Here is a 12,389-nt window from a genome sequence, read left to right on the forward strand (position 1 = left end):
ATGGTCAGCACAACTCCATGTGTCATTATCCTCCATAGTTTGGATTGGTTTCCCTCTGTTTCACTCTCTCTGTCTGCTTTGTGATGAGAGGAGGGGAAGGTGTGATGGAGAGGGGAAATAAAAGCACATGGTCTACTGGGCCATATTCATTGCTCTGGCATGATGCAACCTGTGCTTATTTCTAGACTCTGCCTTCATTACGTATGCTCTTAGCAAAAGTGCTTGAAAGTCCGGGCTCTCTCTCGGTACTTCCACTACCCATTTCTTTGATGAAGTCAGAAATGGCTTCCTACAGGCACTTTCAGGATAGCACTAATGCTCTTACAGAAGAGCTAATGGTCTCTCTCAAGCTGAGTAGCAAGAAAAAGCATTTGCTGATTGAGTCTGATAGGCTCAGGCTTTTCTCCAATTACTTGGGCTTTCTATCCATGTCAATTAGGTACTTAACTTTGAAATTGTTCTAGACTGTGCTTCTCTGCTTCCTAAGTTTCTAGTTCTCAACAGCTGCAGAATAAAACAGGGAAATGAGCAGCTTATGTTGATAACAAGAGTCCCCAAGTTATCCTGTCTGTTCTGACCAATGCGAGAAAACCCTCTGATCTGACTGGAAAGCAAAGGAAGGGAGACGTCCTCCATGGTAGATCATGAAACAGTGAGCCGAAGCTCTTAATAAACTCACTCACAACTCAGGCTGTTCATTACTGGCGGGCAGTTGCTAGGCACAGCGCTGTACTAGCCGTATGTGAGAAAGAATCTGATCTCTGTTTTTAGCAGGGATAGTTTTAGGATGCATTCTGCTGTCAAAAACAAGATTAGGACAGAGTGTGGGCTGACGGGGAAATAAGAGGACAGAATCCTCTCTGTGGGGAATCTTCCTGGATCAGACATTTCTATGTAGCTAGGCTGCCAAGGAGGAGGGGAAGGGGGAAAGCTCCTTCTTGGCCTCAGGGCTGTGGCTTTCACTCTTAAGACTAGAGCCCATTTGTGCTTTGGATGCCAGCCCAATTGGTTCCCCTCTCTATAAATGTTGGCTTTTGCTGATGGAGCTAAACAGCCAGGCCATTGTGTGTGTGTCGGGGCCACTGGAGAAACTGCCCGAGTGGTGTTTTGTATAGTGTGTCAGTGTGTGTTCCCTTTTTGGGTTGTCTCATTCCCTCCTCCTGCTGCCGAGACTCGGTTGTCATGGCAATCATGTCATGGGGGCTGCTGCTTTTCCATCCTGGAGGCACAGAAAGGCTCATATGTAGCCTACCCAAGGGAGCAGCCCCACCGTTTCTGAACATCCTTTGCAAAGTGGACGTGGGCTTGCTGGCACATGGTAAACCTCTTGCTAGAGGTTGCAGTCTTGTGACTGTCAGTGTCAGACATACCCGATGTCACCACACTCATGGGCTTGGCTAGAGCCCCAGATGGCAATGTATGCCTCTTCCACAAAGCATCAGATCTGGTGTTCTTGGCAACTTACCTGGCTCTGAGGAGAGGAGGCTGAACACAGGTTTGCACAAATAGCATCTCACTGAAGAAAGTTTCCATGCCTCTCACCCAGTTTTCAAAGAGTGTCTCTGTTGGTGGAAATACCAAAATGAAAATTTGCCATTATATAATTAATAATGGAAACCAAGCTTCTTTAGAAATAAAAAAAAACTATTCGGAACAGAGGAAGTGGCTTGTTAGCACCAGCAATTTCAAGAGATGATAGATGATACATCGCTTGATGATTTGGGTGCTAAAAGGTCAAAAAAGCAATTGCTGCCAGTGCGGCTCATCTGGGTTTTGGTTTCATGCATTCTAGTTTTATAGGTCAGGAATATGACATTGCCAAGAATTCTTCTCTGGTGAAGCAGACAGTGCTTCTGCCTAACAACCATATACTATGTGTTTGTTTTCTTTGTACACAGTTACAAGACTGCATGAAAGGTGAGCTGATAATTGCAGGACTCAAAAGTTTAGAGTGACACTAAATTGGTGGTGCTCCACTCCATGGAGTAGCACACACTTCCAGTGATGGGATGCTATCCATTATCATTTGCCCCCTCACTCCAAGCAGCTGCTTATTTGTCAGTCAGGTGCCTACCTTTGCCAATGTGAGGTTGCTTTTTGAAGTTGGGCTTGGATAACTTCAGTTGCTGTGGGCCAGGCAACAAGCTTAGTGCAAAGCTTTCCTCACTTGATCTTCATGGAAGTGTTGTAGCTCAGTGGTAGAGCACCTGCTTAGCATGCAGAGGGTCCCAGGTTCAATCCCTGGCATCTCCAACTAGGGCTGGGAAAGGCTCCTGCCCAAAATCCTTGAGGGCCACTGTCAGTCACAGTCAGTCACCTTCCTATGACAATGAGATACTTCTCTAATTCTGGCCTTTTCTAATTCCTATTGGCTGCTAACAAGTGGATTTTGAAGTATTTGGAAGACACGCTTCGGGGTTTTGTGTCAGACCCTGAAGCTGAGAGAGCTGTCTGCATGTACATGATTGAGACTGGATTGAGGCAGAGGCCCCAACACCCTCTTGTGGGCAATGCTTAGAAGACCCTTAAATCCCACCGCATCTCCTCACCATTTCTTAATGAAGAGGTAATGGCAGATGGCTCCACAGCAAGGGTGTTAAAGTAAGTCCTGGCGTGACCCTCATTTTTGTCTAATACTTCCAGCCCACATGCAGCAGGGTTAAGCTAGCCAGTTGGTGAAATACCAGTTTATTTCCCCCTCCTGCTAGGAAAAAGGGACAGCAGCTTGGCCAAAGGGCTTGGAGTGGAATGAGCCGTCAATGGGTCTTTTCTAATGCGGATTTGTGAGGTCCTTGTATTGGATGAATAAAGCCTTTTGTGCCTGTGGTGCTCTTGTGTTCACCAAGCTATGACATAACAGCTCAGAAGGGTGACACCTGCCAGGTCATGTTAGTGCTATTACCAGTCACCTTGTGACTCGTTAAGCCTGGGCTACATGGAGTAATAGCTTAGCTGCTTCCATCTCTCTAATGCAAAGCTGCCAGTTCTTCTAGGTGCAGGTGGTGTAGGGTGGTGAACGCTCTGGGATGGCTGGGTGGGTTGAGGTAGAGGGGGGCATTAAACAGCCTTTTGAGACAGCCTGATCCTACTGGATATGTTCCCCACCCTCAGAGCCTAAGCCGGCCTTCATCAACCTGCTGCCCTTTGACTCTAAGCCATTATTGATTTTATGATTAACAGCCCATCATGGAGATGATTTCCTAGCAGCTACAGCCTTCCTAGTGAACAGCTCGAAAGACCACAACCTGTTGAATTAGATTCATTTTGTCAAAGGTCTTTTGGATCCCCAGCAGGACTTTCTAACATTATTTTATTTTGGCACAGTAGGCCTCACCCCGATCTGGCACCCCACCCTATTCCATATCACAAATGGATTGTGAAACTCCCCTGAATTTTGTAAGTGACTTCTGTTTGGTGCTAGTTTTGAAGTTCCAGGAAACAAAAGTCCAGAGCCTTGGTTCTGAGCACGAACACCGCATGGTCAAAGCTGAGCAGGATCTGTACAAGTAGCAGATGTAGGAAGGAGCTGCTTTGTTCCCTTTTGGGCACCAGAATGCAAGGCAGTTTTTGTTGTCTCGTTTCCTTTTGCTCTCACGAGTGCCATGGACAGGATGGGATGTTTTAATTCTCCCCTCATTCCCACACCCCCTTTCCTGGAGCCCATGATCAGAGAAAATACTGATTTCCCCTTCCCTGAGATAACACATGAATCACTGTATCTGTCTTGTCTACATTTTGATCTTCGCATAGAAGTGCATCAGATGCATTTGAAGGCCTTTAGCCCTTCTGTTAAAACTTCCTCCTTTCTGCATGCACCTCTTCTGTGTGTACACCCATGTGCATCTATATATAACATGTCAACTGAGATTAACGTTTCATGTCTCTAGTAGCCCCTGAAAGCTGATAAGTCTTTCAGGTTCCACAGGACTCTGTTTTGGGTTTTTTTAAAAAATAGCAAATTGGCTAGTCCACATTAGTAACATAGTGCCAAGCTTATATATGGCACTTGGTTAATTGCTTTGAGGTTTGTTTTGTTTTGTTTTGCACTGAAATTAGTCAATACATTCTCTATTTTTAGATCTTATAGTGATTTATGCTGAAATTGTTCAATTATGGTTGTGTACTTTTTGATATGTTTTCCTTATTGCTTATGACGACTTTTGTTTGTATTCATGTAAATCATTTCACGTTGTAAGCCACCTTGAGCATGGTTTTAACTATGGAAAGGCAGCATGCAGATTAAACTACAAATATGCAGATTAAACTACATGTATTTCAGAATTTGTATACCAGGGATGCACTATGAGAATCTGTTTACTTGGATTCAACCAATATTAAACTTGGTGTCTTGGCTAATGCTCCAAATCATCTGTGGTGTTTGTGCCCTAGAATAGCTACTGGATGTGACATCTCCCTTCCTAATGAATTCTTTAGTGTAGCTGCAGAATTGGTTGATGCGCATACCTCTTGTTGCCTGGATGGAGAGAGTTGTGTGTCTGACCACATCCAGTTTTGTCACTCATACCACTGATATGCAGCCTCAGGAAGGTTGCCCATGAAGGAGTTGTTATTATTATCATTATCATGACAGGTGGGTGACAATAATTAAAGCACAGTGTTTAAAACAACCTCCAATCAAAGAAAGCAGATGGGTCCTAAGTATATACATCTCACGTGTCAACAACCAGGGTTTATCAGACTTTCGGCTGATAAGTGTTCCCCATCCCTGGCTTGCGAAATAAAGGGAACTTGTCCTCACTCCTCCCCCTCCATTTTCTCTCCAGGATCCGTCCTCAGATGCCAAAGGAGAAGATAGAAGGATGCCACATCTGCACATCAGTGACACCTGGCGAACCCCAGGTGCTCCTGGGAAAGGACAAAGCCTTTACCTACGACTTTGTCTTCGACCTGGATACGTGGCAGGAACAAATCTATACAACCTGTGTGAGCAAACTCATCGAGGGCTGCTTCGAGGGGTACAATGCAACTGTGTTGGCATATGGCCAGGTAGGTGGCTCCTTTACCGTCTTCATAGCCTCTGCCAGGAGCTGTTCAGAGTATTTGTTGCCTTTTCAGGTTTATCATCTTAATTTAGCATGGAAAAGTCTTTGTCTGAAAGAGGGGGAAAATAGGAAACAACCACTATTAGTGATTGGTTGACTTTTTTGGTGGTTGTTACTAGGAAACAGAACTTTGACAGGCTCCCGAAGCTACTTTCCTGCTCTTCTTTTTTTGAAAATGACTATTTTATTGGAGTACATCTGTGGAGTGCTGGAGACAGTGGTGACAATGGGGCTGTGGGAAGAGGACACAGCAGATACCTGGGGGAAAGCGAGGTTGTATTTCCATGTGCAGTGCTTGCCATGAATGGATCACACATGTATTAGTCCAGTCATGACTGTTGTCTGCATTGCTGATAGTTAAGGGAAAAGCTGAATTTATTCTGGGGGTCAGATTATGGCTGTGTATACACCAAACAAGCTTCCACCCAAAGAATTCTGGGAGCTAAAGTTTGTTAAGGGTACTGGGAGTGGTAGCTCCCTGGGGGTAAACTACAGTTCCCATGATTCTTTGAAGGGAACCATGTGCTTTTACTGTATGGTGGTTACTAAGCCTCTGTGCACTTAGATCTTTTCTTCCTTTCAACATCAAACTCAAGGTGGGGTTCCCAGGTAGCCTGCTATCCAAGCACAGACCAGCAAAGTTGCTGCATCACGTGCCTTCATACTGTACTCTAGAATTTGGTGGGTGCACATCTAAACCTCTTCAAAACCCTACAGGTGCTTCCTGAGGCCAAATTGCCCAAAGATGGAACCACGTTTTTATGTTTGTGAAATAATTGCTTCAAAGATGGTGGTGGCTTGAGGGGAGGTGGTAGTGGGGAAATGTTTTTTGGGGAAGGGTTGATACTTTGCATTATAAACTAATTTCTTAAACCTTCAGAAAAGGTGAAACCTGCTTCAGACACTTGCTTAGAGAAGCAGAACAAGCCAGTGGGTTAGTGGAAGCTGGTACAATGGGATTTTCCCGCACGTTACTCTGTTCTCTCCCCAAATCTGCTGCTGGGGTGGGGAGATCCATTACAACAACATGCAGGAGAAGAAGAGCCTGTTCCATTGCACAAGCAGAAATGCTTGCACTGATGGGAAAATCTCTTTAGTGCTACATTGAAAAAGGCAAAAGATTTATATGATCTGAAGAGAAACCAGAGTGCTAAATTAAGTACAACCCAATGTATTGGTATGACTTGAAGAACCACACTGGGGCTTTCCCAAGATTTTTTTTGCCAGTAACCCCGCAGGTTTCTCCAGTATTTAGCTGCTGAAGGCTGTCTTGGTCATAGATATTTATTAAGAGTGACATATGCTGCATCTGAACAGCTGGAACAGAGGTTTTCTCCAGAGGCATGAATATTAATAGCAGCAAAAGAGATCTTCTGACTGCAATTTTTAAAATTGACCTTAATTCTGTAAGGTTGGTGCATTCACATACAGTGAGTGCCTTCTATCACCTTTCAGAGACCCATTGATAACCAAACAAAGGGCTGCTTCACAAAATTGTGTTTTGTTTTTTTAAAAAATGTGGAGATCACTTGAAGATGTCAGCCTCAGAGGTTTTTGTCTTGTGTAATGAGTGAGGAAATAGATAAGCATACTGTGTTTGTGTTGCTTGATCCCTCTGGGAAGCTGAGCAGATTGAGCCCAATGGGAGATGGTCAACAAATGAGCAGTGGTGACAGAGGGGAAGAGGAGGAGGAGGGCCCACACATGGGGTTGCCACACTGAAGGTATCTTGCCCAAGCAATACCATGCTGATGATGACAAAAAGCTAGCTGGTAGCTGGTGGACACACCCAATTCATTAGTGCAGTGGTTCAGGCTACTATTTGCATCAGAATTATGCCAACCTTGAGAAGGTAAGAAGAGTCTGCTGGATCACGTCAGTGGCCCATTTGGTTCAATTTCCACAGTGGCCAACCAGATGCCTGTGGGAAAACCACAAGCAGGACCTGAGTGCAACAGTGCTGCCCAACTTGTGATTCCTAGCGACTAGCGTTCAGAGGCAGAGTTAGATAAAAAATAGCCATCATGACTAGTAGCCATTGATATCCTTATTTTCCAAGTTGACGGACATTACTACCGCTTCTGGGAGCAATTTGCATAGTTAAACTATGCACTATATGAAGAAGTACAGTAAGGTCATACATTGTGTGGGGGTTACGTTCCAGAGATGGCACATACATGCAAAGATGTGTGTTCTTGAACTGCCCCTGCAGAGCTTCCCTACCTTTCTGAGAAAGCTTTACCCCACTCCCCTTCCAAACAAGCCAAAGACCTTAAAAACTCTGCACTGGGGAAACCTGATGCAGAAAGAGCTTTTAAACTCTCCACCTTGTGTGCATTTAATTTGCACAATTTCAACTGGCAGGACTTTAGCCATGCAAGATTGAAAATGAAATGTCCTGCTGTCGAAGCCTTTTTCTTTCTTTCTTTGTCCTTCTTAATTTATTTTGTGCGCTTATATATCCCGTCTTTCCTCCAAGGAGCTCAAGGTGTTGTACATGGTTCTCCCCACCTATTGTATCCTCACAACAACCCTGTGAGGTAGGTTAGGCAGAGAGACAGTGACTGCCCTAAAGTCACCTAGTTAGCTTCGTGGTCAAGTGGGGACCAGAACCCCAGTGTCCCAGGTCTTAGTCCAACACTATAACATATAGTATATTTTAGCCTGGGCATTATATTCTTTTATATCATTTTTTCTATTGGATCATTTCCTTTTCTTCCATATCATATCTCATATACATTTCATATCACATTGTTGTTGTGTTTATCCCACTGTTGTTTCTCTCCCTCCCCCCAACAATCATTGGCTGAGCCTTTGTTGGTTTGTACCCTTCTTCCAAGAGACACCACCTCAGGAGTGGCACTTTAGCTTCCCAAGAACCCTATGAGGTGGGTGAGGCTGGGAAACATTGGCTTGCTCAAGGCCACCCAGTGTGTTTCATAGCTATGTGAGGATCTGGAGCTAGGTTTCCCACGTCGCAGCCCATTGCCCTAGCCATTGCACCACACTGGCTTTCACCACCCCCTTGGGAAAGGGTAGAAGAGAATTTGAAATGAACTAATTAGGTGTAAGAAGAGTGCCTTGCTCAGGTACCTCCCTCTGTGTGGTGGGTTTAAGGAGCAGCAGAGTTGAGTAGTGGAGAGTCCCAGGGAATCTTCTTCTTCTTCTTTGGTGATCACTTGTAGCCGAGTAAGATTGTCTTACATAAACACGGTTTTAATAGTGAGTCTGTAAGTGAGTGTGGAGGCCAATTCTGGATCCACACATCCTTCCACAGTGGGGACATAGTTTTCGGGGCAGGAGTTGATCATAGTGAGGGTTTGCCAAGTGTACCTTCCTCTTAGCATGTTTCCCCCTTTTGTCCTGAGTTTGAGCATCTTCAAAGCCCATGACACCTTTGGTAAAGGCTTTTCTCCAGTTGGGGGACGCAGGTGGCGCTGTGGGTTAAAGCCTCAGCGCCTAGGACTTGCCGATCGAAAGGTCGGCGGTTCGAATCCCTGCGGCGGGGTGCGCTCCCGCTGCTCGGTCCCAGCGCCTGCCAACCTAGCAGTTCGAAAGCACCTCCGGGTGCAAGTAGATAAATAGGGACCGCTTACCAGCGGGAAGGTAAACGGCGTTTCCGTGTGCGGCTCTGGCTCGCCAGAGCAGCGATGTCACGCTGGCCACGTGACCCGGAAGTGTCTCCGGACAGCGCTGGCCCCTGGCCTCTTAAGTGAGATGGGCGCACAACCCCAGAGTCTGTCAAGACTGGCCCGTACGGGCAGGGGTACCTTTACCTTTACCTTTACCTTTCTCCAGTTGGAGCACTCGCAGGCCAGTGTTTTCCAGTTGTTGGTGTTTACATTTTTTCACCAGTGAAGCTGGGCTCTCATAAAGCATCTCTTCCATTTACTTTTAGACAGGTGCAGGTAAGACGTACACCATGGGAACCGGCTTTGACGTGAACATTTCCGAAGATGAGAATGGCATAATTCCACGGGCCATTACCCACCTATTCTCTGGCATAGAGGAGCGCAAGCGGGCAGCGCAGGAACAGGGTGTGCCAGTACCCGAGTTTAAAGTCAGTGCACAGTTCTTGGAGGTAGGTGCCTTGGTGTCTTTAGGGAGATGGGGGTGTGAGAAGGAGGGCATAAGCTCACATACAGGTATGCCTGAGGCTACTGAATGAAAGCGGGCTTCTTTAATTTCTGCAGCAGTTAAGTGCAGTATGAGGGCACAATTGAATCACTGGTGGTGGATCTGAGTTAACATACAAATTACAGCATGGGGCATGCATGTACATCCAAGAGTAAGTGAAGGAGATTAAATTTGAATTTGCATTTGAAAATGAGGGGGCATGATGCTCCTTTACTCAGGGGCGGAACTTGGCACTTGCTTCCTTTTATACCACCACTATGCTATCATGTCCAGAAGACCCATTAAAGACGTCGCTTGACCTTGACAATGTGTAAACATTTTCATAGAGGAAATGCAGCTGATTCATGCATCAGTCAACAGATCGCAATAATGATGCAGACCTGCTTGCTTTGTTCTGTCTGGGGATGCAGCAGCCTCAGCCAACTTAAGATTTCATCTCTCTGGTAGGCTTGTCAGTGGTGAGAGGAGTGAAGAATTCCATGCAGCTTTTACATTTATTGCTCCAGACGATTATGAATCTCTAGTTCTTCCAGTTTTTCTTCCTGTTACTAGCCCTGTTCCCTGTAAAATTTTTGTGGTTCGAATTCCTCTTAGAAGAGAATTGCAGATTTGCTGTTGACTACAGCACCAACCTCTCATGCTGTAACCAACAGGGCCAATCCTTAGCTAAATGTCAAGCTCTGCTTTGATCTTCAAGGCACACTGCAAGCCCAAATACCCATTTCTATCATTTTGTACCTGTGGAGCCCTTCATGAATCAATGAACCTAGTATCAATGGCACCCCCTACCCATGTCTTTGTTCAGCTGTATAACGAAGAGATCCTGGACCTCTTTGATAGCTCACGAGACCCTGATTGCCGCCACCGGAAGTCAAACATCAAAATCCATGAAGATACCAGTGGTGGGATCTACACCACAGGTGTCACATCACGTCTCATTGGCTCGCAGGACGAGGTACGTGACCAACTCCTCATACATTAGACCTCAGCTTTGTGGTTCATGTTAATTAGTAGCTACAATGTCTTGATTCCATGTTCAATGAAAGTCCTCTTTAGGCATTCCCAATTGTGGGATTCTAAGCATGTTCAGCCCATTGGATGGAGCCAACAGGAACAGGGACATTGGGGGCAGGTTGGGTGGAGCCAGCCGAGACATTGGAGGCAGCGCTGGTGTGTGCAGCCCATCTGGCACTCAACTGTTTATGCCCTTGTGAGTTTTTTGAATGCCTGGAGAGGGCTTAAGATGACAGTCTCCACTTCAGCCATCATTATGCATCCAATGTAAGTGAGTGGGTGTGTTGCAGCGGGTGTGCATGTGGTGCAAATCTTCTTCTTATGAGGTGGCTAAAGAGTGCTAAAGAGCACATCTTGAGTATGTGCTGCGAGAATAAGCCATGGCTGTTTTCTCATGGAAACTTTATGAGATGAGAATTCCTTAGCTGTGTTTCAGGCTGCTGCTTAATTGTATCCTGATCTCACTGCAGATGCTACCAGTCTGCATGGCAGAACTTAGTTGTTTGCGTGCTTTATTTGGGTGGAGTCCATAACATAACCCACTTTTCAGCCATGAGTCAGCGCTCTAATTCTTATGCATTTAGCTTTTAATAACGCGGAATATCCTCCTTAAACTTTCTGGTGGTTTTTCTACATTTCTCCGCCTTGGTGGAAATGATGATCCCTTTCGTCTATCTGCTATTCTATATGTTGGAATATAAAATATCCTATATATTGGAATATAGAATATGGTTGAGAGCATTATGAGTTTCACGAATATTTGTTATCACAGTGATCCTGGATAGTAAATAATCTCTTTGTTCCTTTGCAAGGTCTGAGAGCTGCTAGAATTTATATGCAGGTCCTGCATCTATGTCCGCAGTTACGATTATTATTTTACGTAATGCATAAAACTCTAGTGAATTTATCTGCATGAATCCTCACTTCTCTCATTTGAAAGATACTTGTCACTTTCTCCATAATGGCTAGGGTCTGGCATCTTTTTAAACCACATTTAGTCACTGGGAATTTCTGTATGTCTCCAGACATTTGCAATGCATAACCTAGCAACCATCAATAGATATGACAATGCTTTTCTTGAATATGGAATTTTAATATTCCAAGTCAGAATTCCTTTGGCCTTGAAGGGCAATACATAACTAGTAATTAAAGTCATTATATTTAATATCCCATACCAGAAAGATTTAATTTTGAGCCAACTCAACCACATGGGTAAGAATGCTCCCCTTGAACCACAATTTTTCCAGCAGGAGCCCCAAGCACAAAAATATTTCTACCTCCTCAAAGACTAAGGAATATACACCATCTAGCAACCCATATAGAATGTGCCCCTCTCATAATTTTTTCCTTCACTGAGTTCTTGTATGTGTCTTTTTTCAGTTTGCAAACCTGATGGGCAGGCTTTTTCAGTTGTCACTCTCTTTTTTTAATTGATGCATGTTGTTTTCAGAGAAAATAATTTGTCTGAAAAGCAGGATAAAAATATAGGAAATAATTTGCTTATGCAAACAGAACAAAAAAGCCATTTTCAGAACTCTAACCATTATAATTCAATTGAACATTTAATTATTTCTTATAGTGAGAAATTAATATCTCTTCCCATAATTTGCCTTGAGTTTCTAGATATAATGGCCTTCTTTTGATTCAGATGCACAGTTCATATATTGCCAGAGTTCTTAGGCAATTGTTTCAGAGTTTAGATAAGAGAGAGTGTCTTAATTACAAAGAAGCTGAAACACTGGCACTCTCCTTCTGTTTTCCCTTTTGGCTCTTGGTCTTCATGTGCAGTGACACTACTGTCCTGCCCAACACCTTAAAACTCACCAAGGCAATTTCTGCAGTATTGAAAAATGCCTCATTTTGGTAGTTGAAAGTCTTTAAGAAGAGTGTGGCATGGGGAGATATAGATGATCACATTTGTATTTCATTCCAGACCTTTAATAAAACAGTTATCTTTCTATTAGTTCATGGAGTCCTTAGCCGTCCAGGTGTCTGTAATAAAGACCCCCTGAAAGGGTTGTAAAGATGTTTCTGTTCAAACTGCCCTTTCTGCATCTCCCCACCCCTTTGAGAAGAGGGTCTGTTGTTGAGTGGTACAGCATCCTGCATTCAGAAGATCCCTGACATCTCTGGGTAGGGCTGGGAGAGACCCCTGTCTAAAATCCCGAAGATCTT

General features: G+C 44.5%; 1 protein-coding gene across 6 annotated transcripts in view; it reads left to right on the forward strand.

The window, feature by feature from the left end:
* KIF21B (kinesin family member 21B) overlaps positions 1-12,389 on the forward strand; it is a 64,165-nt gene that overhangs the window by 19,611 nt on the left and 32,165 nt on the right. For all 6 annotated transcript variants that reach the window (XR_014565794.1, XR_014565795.1, XR_014565796.1 and 3 more), the window contains exons 2-4: positions 4,785-5,007; positions 8,962-9,144; positions 10,006-10,155. Coding sequence is in view for 3 of the 6 variants with exons in the window: in XM_083745170.1 (XP_083601296.1) it covers positions 4,785-5,007; positions 8,962-9,144; positions 10,006-10,155 (556 nt within the window). In the remaining 3 variants the exon portion in view is untranslated. The remainder of the gene's footprint in view (positions 1-4,784; positions 5,008-8,961; positions 9,145-10,005; positions 10,156-12,389) is intronic.

The sequence above is a fragment of the Podarcis gaigeae genome (assembly GCF_964106915.1).
Source record: "Podarcis gaigeae genome assembly, chromosome: 6".
NCBI lineage: Eukaryota > Metazoa > Chordata > Lepidosauria > Squamata > Lacertidae > Podarcis > Podarcis gaigeae.